At 37.7% G+C, this 15,692-nt stretch overlaps 1 protein-coding gene across 1 annotated transcript in view; it reads left to right on the top strand.

The window, feature by feature from the left end:
- BRIP1 (BRCA1 interacting helicase 1) overlaps positions 1–15,692 on the top strand; it is a 176,837-nt gene that overhangs the window by 81,242 nt on the left and 79,903 nt on the right. The window contains exon 14 of the mRNA XM_002808125.4: positions 458–619. Within this exon, the coding sequence (XP_002808171.4) occupies positions 458–619 (162 nt within the window). The remainder of the gene's footprint in view (positions 1–457; positions 620–15,692) is intronic.

The following is a 15,692-nucleotide window of genomic DNA, read 5'->3' as shown; positions in this document are numbered from 1 at the left end:
ATCTTTGAGCACCAGTGAATTTTTGAAAGAGTAGTTCCTGTCATTTTTGACACTTGCCTATGGCAAATTATACTGGCCTTCATCCCCAGTATTTTGGAATTATCTGATTCTGCTATTGGTATATATTCATCATTTCATTTGTTCATTTATTCACCTAACAAAAATTTGTTACATGCTTACATTTTGCAAAGCTATTAAGTAAATAAAGACAGATACAACCTGTTTTGCTTTCAAAGAATTTTCACTCTAAGAGAATTTAGTGATCTACCTAAAGCAAAACTTTTATAAATTAAATCTGTATACAATTAATTAAAGGTAATAGAAAAACCCCTGACAATTTAAAAATAAATTTTTGTTAAACTTGTTGCTTGATCTTTTATGTAAATACTTCCAAATAAATATTAATTTCCATGCATTTTTCAGGCATAACTCTAATAATGACATATTCATATTCTAGGTTTGGGTTGGTACCATTGGGTCAGGCCCCAAGGGTCGGAATCTCTGTGCTACCTTCCAGAATACTGAAACATTTGAGTTCCAAGATGAAGTGGGAGCACTTTTGTTATCTGTGTGCCAGACTGTGAGCCAAGGAATTTTGTGTTTCTTGCCATCTTACAAGGTAAGAGAATGTTTCTTGTTTCTTTTGCCTTTAAATAATCATTTACATTTTAAACATTGTCATGCTAATTTAAATATTACCACAGTAAGCTTCCTAGGGTAGAGGCAACAAGGTAATAATTATAGTTTTCTTTTTTTTTTTTTTTTTTTTTTTTGAGACGGAGTCTCGCTCTGTCACCCAGGCTGGAGTGCAGTGGCCGGATCTCAGCTCACTGCAAGCTCTGCCTCCCGGGTTTACGCCATTCTCCTGCCTCAGCCTCCCGAGTAGCTGGGACTACAGGCGCCCACCACCTCACCTGGCTAGTTTTTTGTATTTTTTAGTAGAACGGGGTTTCACCGTGTTAGCCAGGATGGTCTCGATCTCCTGACCTCGTGATCCGCCCGTCTCGGCCTCCCAAAGTGCTGGGATTACAGGCTTGAGCCACCGCGTCCGGCCTAATTATAGTTTTCTAAACATCATATATTCTTTTACTTATTTTTTGATTAAGATACTGCCTGATCATCCTACCTCTGTTTTACTTAAAAGTCTGAATGAGCAAGGCTGGACATGGTGGCTCATGCCTGTAATCCCAGCAGTTTGGGAGGCTGAGCTGGGAGGATCACTTGAGCCTAGGAGTTCAAGACCAGCCTGGGAACATGGTGAAACTCTCTGCCTCTACAAAATACAAAAATTAGCTGGGCATGGTGGCACAGACCTATAGTCCCAGCTTCTTGGGAGGCTGAGGTGGGAGGATTGCTTGAGCCCAGGAGGTTGAGGCTGCAGTAAGCCATGATTGCACCCCTGCACTCTAGCATGGGCAACAGAATAAGACTCTCTTTAAAATAAAATAAAACAATCTGAAAGAATGAAAGTCTTCAAGTAATGTTAGTTATATAGGAGAAGTGTTTATGTGTACATTATTTTTATTCTTAGGGACAAGTTGATATTTTCAGAGTAGAAAGGAAAGGAGCATTCCTTTTTATTTTCATAAATTACATTTCTGAATGTTTCATTAAAGTTAATCTAAGCTAAATTTTCTTTGCTGCCCTCATTTTACTTCATGTATCTGGCCAGAAGAATTTTGTTGTTGTTTTTAGAGTCACTCTGATTTTTAATATTTTTTTTTAGTTAATTTGAAAGTATTGCCGGGCGCGGTGGCTCAAGCCTGTAATCCCAGCACTTTGGGAGGCCGAGACGGGCGGATCACGAGGTCAGGAGATCGAGACCATCCTGGCTAACACGGTGAAACCCCGTCTCTACTAAAAAATACAAAAAAAACTAGCCGGGCGAGGTGGCGGGCGCCTGTAGTCCCAGCTACTCGGGAGGCTGAGGCAGGAGAATGGCGTGAACCCGGGAGGCGGAGCTTGCAGTGAGCTGAGATCCGGCCACTGCACTCCAGCCTGGGCGACAGAGCGAGACTCCGTCTCAAAAAAAAAAAAAAAAAAAAAAAAAAAAGAAAGTATTTAGTATATTTTGGTCCTCCTAATATTCAAAGCATTGAAACCACATATAATTCCTGAAAGTAACATCACATTGTATAAAAATCTAACCTAAATCCAATGTAGAGAAGTGGCATTCCTTCTCTTTTTTCCACAGGAAGTTATACCTCTAAGGACAGAAGCATTTGGAAATAATATATTTGAATGATAATATTGATACTTTTGATTCCTCTATTGTCTTTTTATATATATGTACTTCGATAGCTAGGGATACACTAAAGCAATTAGTCTCTTGTAGATAAATTAAAGGATTTGTTTTCAAAAAGATAATCAGATAATTTTTTACAAGAATATCTAAAAATAAAATGGACATAAACATTTTTTAAAATTCTTAATAGAAAACAAGATGTATTCCAGTGTGAACATCTACACCAAGCAGTTATATTTAGGAAAACTAGTAATTAAACTTGACACTAAGTCATACAATAAAACATGTAGGGAGTTGGTCTTACCTAATAAAATTTGTAAAACTTTTAATTCTTAAATATGGAGACAAATATCTTCTGGGAAATTGGAAGAAAAGTTATTTATGGGATTATAGAAACTGCACTCACTCCACAATTATGTAAGAGATAAAAGCAAAATCTTATTGCATTGCTAAAACCTTTTTATATTTTCCAGTCATAGTCACAAAAAGGGAGATAGGAGGTGTCTGGGTGACATTTTTCTGCTAGGCTTGGAATACATATAGCAGACAGTATGAATTTTAGTTACAGACATTTATAATTGGGTGACTAGACACTGTAACGTTGAAATAACTTTTTAGTGATTGTATATATATTAGCAAAATGAATAGATTATTTTTCTGCTTCTACCTTTTCAATTAAAAATAAAGACACAAGAAATCCTTCAAACATATTTTGTTCCCATTTAGTTTATCTCTTTGATTAATTGTGAAATTAATTGTTCTGCAGGTTTTTGTTTAATTTTTTTGTGGCGTAAAACAGTAAACATTTATTATCTCATAGTTTCTTTTTTTTATTATTATACTTTAAGTTCTAGGGTACATGTGCACAATGTGCAGGTTTGTTACATATGTATACATGTGCCATGTTGGTTTGCTGCACCCATCATTTACATTAGGTATTTCTCCTAATGCTATCCCTCCCCACTTCCCCCACCCCAAAACAGGCCCCGCTGTGTAATGTTCCCCACCCTGTGTCCAAATGTTCTCATTGTTCAATTCCCGCCTTATGAGTGAGAACATGCGGTGTTTGGTTTTCTGTCCTTGTGATACTTTGCTGAGGATGATGGTTTCCAGCTTCATCCATGTCCCTGCAAAGGACATGAATTCATCCTTTTTTATGGCTGCATAGTATTCCATGGTGTATATGTGCCACATTTTCTTAATCTAGTCTATCATTGATGGACATTTGGGTTGGTTCCAAGTCTTTGCTATTGTGAATAGTGCTGCAATAAACATATATATGCATGTGTCTTTATAGTAGCATGATTTATAATCCTTTGGGTATATACCCGGTAATGGGATCGCTGGGTCAAATGGTATTTCTAGTTGTAGATCCTTGAGGAATCACCACACTGTCTTCCACAGTGGTTGAACTAATTTATGCTCCCACCAACAGTGTAAAAGCGTTCCTATTTGTCCACATCCTCTCCTGTATCTGTTGTTTCTTGACTTTTTAATGATCACCATTCTAACTGGTGTGAGATGGTATCTCATTGTGGTTTTGATTTGCATTTCTCTGATGACCAGTGATGATGGGCATTTTTTCATGTGTCTGTTGGCTGCATAAATGTCTTTTGAGAAGTGTCTGTTCATATCCTTTGCCCACTTTTTGATGGGGTTGTTGTTTTCTTATAAATTTAAGTTCTTTGTAGATTCTGGATATTAGCCCTTTGTCAGGTGGGTAGATTGCAAAAATTTTCTCCCATTCTGTAGGGATGGGAGCCTACAGAATGTTCTGTAGGCTGTTCACTCTGATGGTAGTTTCTTTTGCTGTACAAAAGCTCTTTAGTTTAATTAGATCCCATTTGTCAATTTTGGCTTTTGTCACCATTGCTTTTGGCGTTTTAGTCAGAAAGTCTTTGCCCTTGCCTATGTCCTGAATGGTATTGCCTACATTTTCTTCTAGGGTTTTTATGGTTTTAGGTCTAAGATTTAAGTCTTTAATCCATCTTGAATTAATTTTTGTATGAAGTGTAAGGAAGGGATCCAGTTTCAGCTTTCTACATCTGGCTAGCCAGTTTTCCCAGCACCATTTATTAAATAGGGAATCCTTTCCCCATTGCTTGTTTTTATCAGGTTTGTCAGGTTTTGTCAGGTTTTGTTTTTGTCAGGTTTGTCAGTTAATTGTTCTGCAGGTTTTTGTTTAATTCTTTAAAACTTTTTGTTTATTGTCTGCTTGTGTTGGTTGTATTTATCTTTTTAATTGATCTGTATGGGCTTTTAAATATATAGTATGGATAGTAATCCTTTATAATACATATCATAGAAACTTTATTTGTTATTTGTCATTGAATTCTTCATTTTAATTTCTTTTTTAGCTTTAAATAATTTATCAAAATACTTCTTATACATTATTAAATAATGTTAGAATGGTTATAATGAAAAAACAGGCCGGGCGCGGTGGCTCAAGCCTGTAATCCCAGCACTTTGGGAGGCCGAGACGGGCGGATCACGAGGTCAGGAGATCGAGACCATCCTGGCTAACACGATGAAACCCCGTCTCTACTAAAAAATACAAAAAACTAGCTGGGCGAGGTGGCGGGCGCCTGTAGTCCCAGCTACTCGGGAGGCTGAGGCAGGAGAATGGCGTAAACCCGGGAGGCGGAGCTTGCAGTGAGCTGAGATCCGGCCACTGCACTCCAGCCTGGGTGACAGAGCGAGACTCCGTCTCAAAAAAAAAAAAAAAAAGAAAAAACAGCAGCTCCCTTCACTAATACTGTTCCTTCTTTCTTCCCAGTCCCACATCCCCAGAGGCTTCGCAGGTCTTTTATTTATTTTTCTGATATTTATTGTCATTTCTGATTGTGGTGAAATATGCATAACAAAATTTAACTCTGGTTTTTTGTTTTGTTTTTTTTTTTTTTTGAGATGGAGTTTCACCCTTGTTGCCCAGTCTGGAGTGCAATGGTGTGATCTCGGCTCACGGCAACCTCTGCCTCCCAGGTTCAAGTGATTCTTCTGCCTCAGCCTCCCGAGTAGCTGGAATTGCAGGCATGCGCCACCACGCCTGGCTAATTTTGTATTTTTAGTAGAGATGGGGTTCCTCCAGATTAGTCAGGCTGGTCTCGAACTCCTGACCTCAGATGATCTGCCCACCTCGGCCTCCCAAAGTGCTGAGATTACAGGCATGACCCACTGCCTTTGGCCTTAGCATTTTTTGTATGTGTACAATTAAGCACATTTGCAATGTTAGACAACCGTGACCACTATCTATTTCCAGAACTTTTCATCATACCAAATAAGAACTCTGTTCCCACAAAATAACTCCCCAGATTCCTTTTCCCCATTTCCTGTTACCCTCTAGTATTCTTTGTGTCTCCGTGAATTTGGCTATTGTAGCTACTTCATATAAGTGGAATCATACAATATTTGTCCTTTGTTTCTGATTAATTTCATTAACCATAAAGTTTTCAGGGTTCATCCATCTTGTAGCATACATCAGAATCCTTTTTATGGCAGAATAATATTTCATTATATATGTATATATGTATATACATATATATGTGTGCATATAGAGAGATATATACATCTCTCACATTTGCTTATCCATTCATCTGTCGATGGGTATTTTGATTGTTTCTACCTTTTGCCTGTTGTGAATAATGCTGCTATGAACATTGGTGTACAAATATCTATTTGTGACCTTGCTTTCAATTCATTTGGATATATACTTAGAAATGTAATTTCTGGATCATGTGATAATTCTAAATTTAACTTTTTTTTTTTGAGATGGAGTCTCGCTCTGTCACCCAGGCTGGAGTGCAGTGGCACCATCTCGGCTCATTGCAACCTCCGCCTCCCGGGTTCCAGTGATTCTCCTGCCTCAGCCTCCCGAGTATCTGGGATTACAGGTGTGCGCCAACATGTATGGCTAATTTTTGTGTATTTTTAATAGAGACAGGGTTTTACCATGTTGACCAGGCTGGTCTTGAACTCCTGACCTCAGGTGATCTGCCCGCCTCAACCTCCCAAAGTGCTGAGATGACAGGCGTGAACCACCGCGCCCAGCCTAAATTTAACTTTTTGAAGAACCACCAAACTCTTTTTTTAATAGTCAGTGCATAATTTAGATTCCCACTAGGAGTGCACAAGGATTCCAATTTTTCCACATTTTTGCCAATATTTATTTTATGTTTTTTTGATAATAGCCTTTCTAATGGGTATAAAGTGTAGTGTCTCCTTATGGTTTTGATTTGCAGTTCCCTGAAGACTAGTGAGGTTAAACATATTTTCATGTGCTTATTAGTAATTCAGACATCTTCTTTAGAAAAATGCCTATTCAAATCCTTTGCCCATTTTTGCAATTGAAATCATTTTTAGTATATTCACAAAGCTGTGTAATCGTCACCACTGTCTAATTCCAGAATATTTTTCTGACTCCAAAAAGAAACTCCTTACTCATTAACAGTCACTGCCTACTCTTACCTGCTATTCCCTAGTATCCACTAATCTGCTGTTTCTATAGATTTGCCTTTTCCGAACATTTCATCTAAATTGAATCATACAATATATGACTTTTTGTGTCTGTCTTTTTCACATAGTGTAATGTTTCCATGTTCATCATTATGGGATGAATTAATACTTTATTCCTTTTTATGGCTGAATAATATTCCTTTTACTTTGAACCTATTTGTGTCTAAATTTAAAGTGTGTCTTTTATAGACAGCATATAGTTGGAGCATTTAAAAAAGTTCATTCTGCTTATCTCTGCCTTTTAACTGGAGTGTTTACTCCATTTATGTTTAATGTAATTAGTGATAAGTTGGTGTCTATGAATGCCACTTTGCTGTTTGTTTTCTGTGTATCTGGTGCCTTTTCCCCCTCTATTTCTCTGTCATTGCCTTTTGAATCTAATAGATAGATATTTTCTAATGTGCCATTTAAATTTTTCTAATGTGTCACTTTAATTCCCTTGGCTTTTCTTTTACTGTGTATTTTTTAGTTATTTTCTTAGTGGTTGTCCTGGCAATTATAGTTAATATCTTACATAGTTTGATTAATACTAATTTAATTTTCAATAGAATGCAGAAGCTTTAATCCTATGTAGCTGTTTTTTTATCCTACCTTGTGTCATTATTATCATAAAAATTACATCTTTACACATTGTATGTCTCTCAACACAGATTTATAATTATTACCTTTTGCAACTGACTTTCAAATCAGATAGAAAAAAATTAAAAACAAAGAATACATTTTATATTGTCTTTTATATCTATGTTAAAACACATTTTATACTGTCTTTTATAACTACCTTGTAGTTATCTTGACCGGTGCTCTTTAATTAATTCTTAATATGGACTTGAGTTACTCTCCAATGTCCCTAAAAGCTTATTCTTAAATAGAATCTGAGCCTTGCAGCTGGCTGTCTCTGTTGTAACCCTCTGCTGTTGTTCTGGAGCCCTGTTGATGTTGTGGTAAGGTATGGGGAATGGGAAGCATCTTCTAATCCTATGATTATGTCTCAATCTTTTAGCATCACTGTGTCCCTTGCCTGTGACCTTCACAAGTGTTTCTGAACTCTTCATTCATATCATAAGATTAAATAGCAGGGAACTGCAGTTTAGGAAATGATCCCTTCCCTCATATTGGATAAGGATCTGGTAAAATCTTCCTTACTGGCAGACTGGCCTTTGTTTTAGAGAATGCGTTGGACGTATTTCAAAATGGTTGTTTTTTTCCTTCCTCCTGCCAGAAACAGTAGGATTTTTCTTGGCTCTTTACTGTGGGGACCTGGTGGGATTTTTGGTGGTAATATCTTAAAAAATGTGGGCCCCCTGGCAAGATTACAGCCCCTAGGAGTTTCTTACCTATAAACTAGTTAACATTTTATCTCCAGCAATTCATTAAAATTATCTATTTCTGTCAATTTGTGTTTTAGTGGGCATTGTCCTAGTAAGCATGTCTTGACCATGATTCTCTATATTTACCTGTCTCTCCAGATTTCAGGGTGGCAGTTTGCCTTGTGACCTTAGTTCTCAGATGGATCCCAGAAAAGTCATTGATTTTTAGTTTAACTTTTTTCTGTTGTAAAACAGGTGTGATGACTTCCAGTTCTTTACATATTGGAGCTGAAATCAGAAATCCAATAAAATTAGCAAAAATAAATTTGCTATTGAGTTTCAGAATCTAGACATAAGAGCAAACCAGCGCATTATTATAATCTTTTGTCAGTACCATTGTCAGTTCTCACACAGTACAGTGACTGCAGTTATTAAATGTATTGATACTATGCCATTTCAAAGTGGTTTGACATTGACCATGCAGAAGACAGAAAGCCTACATTAGAATTCATTTCAGGGGGACATCAGGAACCAGGATTGAAATATAATTAGATGGATTGTATTAGTTCTATGTTGTTGCATAACAAATTACCACAAAATTAGCACCGTAAAACAATACACATTTATTATCTTACTCTTTCTGTGGGTCAGGAGTCTGGGCATGGCTTAGCTGGCTCAGTGTATTACAAGGCTTCCAGCGGGGTCACCTGTGGTTGTGGTCTCACTAGAGACTTGACTGGGGAAAGATTGGCTTCCAGGGTCCCTCAGTTTGTTTGCAGAATTTATCCCTTATAATTTTAGGACTGAGTGAGATACCCAGTCTTTTGCGAGCTGTTGACTAAGGATGACTCTGAGGTCTTAAAGGTTGCATTCAGGTCCTGGTCATATGGCCCTCTCAACAACATGGCAGCTTGTTACTACTACTGCTTTTCTTCTTCTTCTTCTTCAAAGCCAACAAAGGTGTCTCTTCTATAGGGGGGCATTGTATCTTTTAAGGACTCTTACCTGATTAAGTCAGGCCCACCCAAGATAATCTCCCTTTTGATTAACTCAGAATCAATTAAGGTAGACACTAATTACATTCATAAAATCTCTTCATCTTTACTACATAATATAATCTAATCATGGGAGTAAAATCTTATTTTTATCTCACAACGGGGAGAAGTTTATGCAGGTTGTATATAGGGAGTGGGAATCTTAGGGGCCATCATAAACTTTTTATCCCAGGGATTACTTTATCAGGGTAAGAAAAAGGTTAGGAAGAACCATTAGAATAAAGATTTGTGACTATGGCATATGAAAATATTAATAAAAGTGAAATTATATTTATGAAATTTAGGTAGTAGAGGTATCATAACTGCACATAATAAGCTCTCCATAAATGCTTGATGAATAAACACACAAACGAATGGAGACTAACTCTTATTGTTCCAAGTCTTTCTTACTGCCTTTGAAGTTAGAAGTATTTTAGAACTACAAACTAAAATTTCTGTGCTTTGCTTGTAAAGCAATACATCCTAATTCCACATACTAATACTTATTTTGTATTGAGAAAGAACTTTAAATATCTTTAGTTGAATTTCTTTAAAATACCAAAATATTTATATTGAGAGCCTTGCTTATATTTAAGATATTCCTGAGAAATCTCATAACTTTACTTCACATTTATTTTTATTTACTTAATCCATTGAAGAAATTATTATTGAGTACATACTTTTGTGCAGAGTATTGCACTAAGTGCTGTTAAAGATTCAAAAATGAACAAGTTACTATCTTTTCAAGAAGATTTCAGTTTGGGTTATGGTATAAAATAAGTATACACATCCTTGCATTATTTGACAAAATTTATAATCACTAGAGCGATTAAGAAGAATGATAATGGAATTAAGAGTTGGAAGAGATCATATGTGATTGAAGCAGAGAAGCTTCCTAGAGGAGGTGGTTGGTATTTCAGTGGGTATTAAAGAAAGGTGTATAGATTTCTTTTTTTTTTTTTTTTTTTTGAGACAGATTCTCGCTCTGTTGCCCAGGCTGGAGTGCAGTGGCCGGATCTCAGCTCACTGCAAGCTCCGCCTCCCGGGTTTACGCCATTCTCCTGCCTCAGCCTCCGGAGTAGCTGGGACCACAGGCGCCCGCCACCTCGCCCAGCTAGTTTTTTTGTATTTTTTTAGTAGAGACGGGGTTTCACCGTGTTAGCCAGGATGGTCTCGATCTCCTGACCTCGTGATCCGCCCGTCTCAGCCTCCCAAAGTGCTGGGATTACAGGCGTGAGCCACCGCGCCCGCCCAAGGTGGTTAGATTTCTACTGGTAGATGTGGGAGTGAGGAATATAGTATTCTGGACCGAGGAGACACGTATTAGCAAAGGCACAGAAAATATTTTCATAATCACAGAGTTTAGCTTCGCCTGCGTGAAAATATAATGTAAAGAATGGTTGCAGAGTTTCATAAAAGAAACATAGGATAAGGACCAGGCATGGTGACTCACACCTGTAATCCCAGCACTTTGCGAGGCCTAGGTGGGTGGATTGCTTGAGCTCAGGAGTTTGACACCAGATTGGGCAACATGGTGAAACCCCACCTCTACTAAAAATCAAAAAGAAAGAAAGAAAGAAAGAAAGAAAGAAAGAAACAGGATAGAAGTCTAGGCCCAGTGCAGAAGCCTATAATCCTAGCACTTTGGGAGGCTTAGGTAGGAGGATCACTTGAGGTCAGATGTTCAAGACCGGCCTGGGTAACATAGAAAGACCCAGTGTTTAAAAAAACAAAACAAAAAATATCAGCCAGGTGTTGGTGTGAGCCTGCAGTCCTGGCTACTTAGGAGGCTGAGATAGGAGGATCACTTGAGCCCAGAAGTTTGAGGCTGCAGTGAGCTGTGATCACACCACTGCACTCCAGCTTGGCCAATAGCAAGACCGTGTCTCTAAAAAAGAAAAATGTATGTCTAAAGCTTTTCAAACCATACATTTTAGTGGTCATTTTTTTCCCCTTACATTTAATGGCCAGTTTTTCTTCCTGTACTAGATTATTAGAATGGGTGATTTACTCAAAACTTTACTCTTTCACTGAGAAAAAACTAATATTCTTTTGATTAAACTGCAGCATTTGTTTAAGGGTAAGAGTGAGAACGTTGTTCATCTAGTTTTTTTTCCCCCACATTTCTTTCAGAGCAATAGTTTATGGTAACTAGGAGGAATACCATTCTTCCACTAAGATAAATTTGATTTGACTCTGTTGTCATTTAAGTAGTAGCAGCATTGCTTTAGAACTCTCTGAAAGTTCATTTTATGGGTAGAAGAAACTGTCCATATAAAGAGAATAGAAACTTTTCTATTAAATCATTTGGAAAAGAGACTCTCTGGTGCCAAAGTAACAAGTTGGATCTTTTTATTTGTACAATACAGACTTCGACTTAAAAAAAAAATACATCTTTATGAGTAATATGTATAAACCATTTTCCCTGAGGGAACATTTTACATTCATCACTGAATGTCAGATGAGGAATAAAATGCAAACATTCCTGTTCACTCTGTAGCTGTAGTTTTTGAAAGTATTGTTCAGCATTAAATTTGTATGTTAAGAAATTTGCAGTGCTACTAGTTTGTTATGGTTCTCATTTTTAAAGCTATACTGCACTTAATCTAAAGAAGAAACTAAATGCTACATTGAAAAGTGTTTTTTTCCCCTCGTGTAGAAGGCTGAGATTTCTATAGATATAAATTTGCTTTAAGTGATCAACTGAGCCTTTTCAAGAAATATTTTTTTTTCTACAGTGTTAAATAGAGTCGTTATGCCATTGAGGCTTTGGGGATATGGTAGAGAGGCTGTATATCTCTCAGGTTAGATGTAGTTCTTGAGAACTTCTGCTCTTGATTATTAAACAATAAGTATTCATTTGTTTGTTCCTTTGTTTATTCATTTGACAAATGTTTACTGGGCATATACTACATTCTGTGTAGACAATTCATATGGCTAAGGTCATACATTTAATTGGTGAAAGCAAACTTAGAACTCCTGATTTTCTAGTTCAGTACTGTCCTTGTAATAGTATTCTAGTGTTTGAAAAATAGTGGATCTGATAAATATTAATTTGACATATTATTTTTATTTAGAACAATATGTACTTATATAAAAATACCTACATATTGGTATACCTGTATTTACATTTGCTTTTCACGTTCATTTTTGCTTATGAGCTAAACTGTTAGGAAGATAGATATAAGAGCTACTCTGAAAGAGGATGCCACTGCTTTAACAATTGAGTGAAAATAGTAGGGCAGTTGGAAAGTAACAATTTAATAACCAGGTTGTTTTTTGCTGTGTGTGTGTGTGTGTGTGCATTTATATAGTCATTTATGTACTTATCTATAAATAACATGAATATATTTGTACTACATCTGGTTCCCAAAAAGCTTTATAAAAATATATTGATTAGGCTGGATATGCTGGCTCACGCCTGTAATCCCAGCACTTTGGGAAGCTGAGGAGGGCGGATCACCTGAGGTCAGGAGGTCAAGACCAGCCTGGCCAACATGGTGAAACTCTGTCTCTACTAAAAATTCAAAATTAACCGGGCATGGTGGCACATGCCTGTAATCCCTGCTAATTGGGAGGCTGAGGCAGGAGAATCCCTTGAATCCAGAAGGTGGAGGTTGCAGTGAGTCAAGATCATGCCTTGCACTCCAGCCTGGGCAATAAGGGTGAAATTCTGTCTAAAAAAAAAGAAAAAAAAAATACACACACACACACACACACACACACACGTGTGTGTATATATGTATGTATATGTGTGTGTGTGTATGTTTATATATGTATATGTATTATAATTTTTAAGTGAAAAATCTAGGGAGAATAAAGGCAGAGAATTTAAGGTTAAACTAGAGTCAAGGATGGCCAGGTAACTTAGTTTGAGAAGGCAGTGTCTTAGTCAATTTTGTGATGCTGTAACAGAATACCACAGACTGGATAGAAAGAAAAGAAATTTATTTCTCACAATTCTGGAGACTAAGAAGTCCAAGTATCAAGGTGCCAGCATCTAGTAAGGGCCTTCTTGCTGCATCATCTCGAGGTGAAAGGGCAAGTGAGACAGAAAGAAAAAGCTCCTTTTTTTTTTTAAGGTATTAAACCCATCCATGAGGACAGAACCTTTCTGGCCTAATTATCTCTTAAATGCTGCACCTGTTAATACTGTTACAATGACAATTACATTTTAACATGACTTTGGGAGGGGACATTCAAACCACAGCAGGCAGGGATCAAGTAGCAAATTTAGAAGCTGAATTCATCCTAACTCCCTGTGCTCCCCCCACCCCCTTAGTTCTAAACTATTTTTCACGGATGTAAGGATAAATATAGAAAGTGAAGGGGTGGCCTGCCCCTCCACACCTGTGGGCGTTTCTCGTTAGGTGGAACGAGAGACTTGAGAAAAGAAATGAGACACAGAGACGAAGTATAGAGAAAGAAAAAGTGGGCCCAGGGGACCGGCGCTCAGCATACCGAGGACCTATGCCAGCACCGGTCTCTGAGATCCCTTAGTATTTATTGATAATTATCTTTACCATCTTAAAGAAAAGGAAGTGGCAGGATAATAGGATCATGGTAGGGAGAAAGTCAGCAGTAAGACATATGAATAAAGATCTCTGTGACATGAATAAGTTTAAGGAAAAGTGCTGTGCCTTGATATGCATATGTAAACATCTCTGTAAACCTTTTTAGTGCATAAAGAGCAGCATTGCTCTAGCAAGTCCCGCCTTTCGCCCTAAGGCGGTTTTCTCCTTTCTCAGTAAACAGAACACACAATCGGGTTTTATACCGAGATGTCCCATTGCCCAGGGACGGGCAGGAGACAGATGCTTTTCTCTATCTCAACTGCCAACAACCGCCAAGAGGCCTTCTTTCCTCTTGTACTAGTCCTCCTCAGCACAGACCCTTCACGGGTGTCAGGCTGGGGGACAATTAGGTCTTTCCCATCCCACGAGGCCATATTTCAGACTATCACATGGGGAGAAACCTTGGACAATACCTAGCTTTCCTAGGCAGAGGTCCCTGCGAGCTTTGGCAGTGTACGTGTCCCTGGGTACTTGAGATTAAGAGAATGGTGATGACTTTTAACTAGCAAGCTGCCTTCAGGCACTTGTTTAACAAAGCACACCCTGCACAGCCCAAAATCCTTTAACCATTGAGTCACCACAGCACATGTCTCTTGCAAGGACAAGGTTGGGGGTAGGGTCACAGATTAACAGCATCTCAAATACAGAACAAAATGGAGTCTCTTATGTCTACTTCTTTCTATATAGACACAGTAACAGTCTGATCTTTCTTTCTTTTCCCCACAGAAAGCACTTTTGGGAAATGACAGGCAAATTACTTAAATATAACTTATGATTAATTTACTGTACATTTTACATATTAAAGCAATTTTTGAGCTTGATATGGACTAGAAAAATTTGGAGGTTCTAGTTGTTTCATCTTGGTTACAGTCTTCAATATCTACCTAGTTAATCTTCATGGTAGCGACCAATTGATTTTCCTTTTTGGCTGACAGTTTCATATTGGCACCTTTTGATTTTAGATGATTTCGATGGTGTCAGGAGGGACGTTAACTTGATGCAGTGGTAGTCTCCAAATACACTTATCCCGGAGGTCATGGGACAAAAAAGTGACACCACATTAGGATGCTTGAATCACACAGTTTAGTAAAGATATTTAAAATACACAGTGGGAGGCAAGGGGAAAAAGTTGAGGGTAGGTTAACACATGAATACAATGTAAGTGGGTGGAAGGACCACACTACCTAAATCTTGGGCTGTGCAATGTTTATGTCTTGTCTTTCTCTGTTCCACATCAGCTCTCCTTTCCTGATGGTGTGCTTACAGAGACTAGAAATGAAGTTTAAGCAAGGGGACACAACAGATGCACAATTGACACACTTTATTAGAGTAATGCCAGAGCAAATGCACTTGGCCACAGCTGTAGTCCATCAGTTTGCCTGCTGAGCTACAATGTATTTTATTTGCCTTTCTTGGGCAGAGGATAGATGGACCAGAATGGGTGTCACCAATGGGTGGCTGAATAAGATTTTATGAATATTGGGTAGTATTTTATATGCCTCAGATATGTTAAATGTATCTTGGATATTTGACACCTCATGTATATATAGTGTATCTTGAATATCTAGTATCTTTTCCATCCTTTTTCATCTATGTTCATAGAGAAATACTGTACTTATTTTATCTCTTTAATATGGCTTACAGGTTTCTAACTTCTAGCTACGATTTTAACATTTTAAGAGTTTCACCCATCTATTTGGGTTCTTGTATTTTATGTATTCTCAAATATACAGCAAATGCAAATTATAGAAGTGAGCTCTCCCAATCTCTAGCCTTTGATTTTAAGATATCAAGTTAACTCAAGGATTATGCATTTTTGAAAAGTCTTTCAAAAGATACATCATTCTCTACAGGACATGGTGAATGAATGGTTAGAGCTCAAACCAGTGCATTGGTTGTCTGCCTTTGTACAAAGTACTATTTCTGAGGAGTTTTTTTTTTTTTTTTCTCTTTTTTTTTTTTTTTGTTGAGACGGAGTCTCGCTCTGTCTCCCAGGCTGGAGTGCAGTGGCTGGATCTCA

The sequence above is a fragment of the Macaca mulatta genome, chromosome 16 (genome assembly GCF_049350105.2).
Source record: "Macaca mulatta isolate MMU2019108-1 chromosome 16, T2T-MMU8v2.0, whole genome shotgun sequence".
In the NCBI taxonomy this organism is placed as follows: domain Eukaryota; kingdom Metazoa; phylum Chordata; class Mammalia; order Primates; family Cercopithecidae; genus Macaca; species Macaca mulatta.
This window is presented reverse-complemented; position numbering and strand designations above follow the sequence as displayed.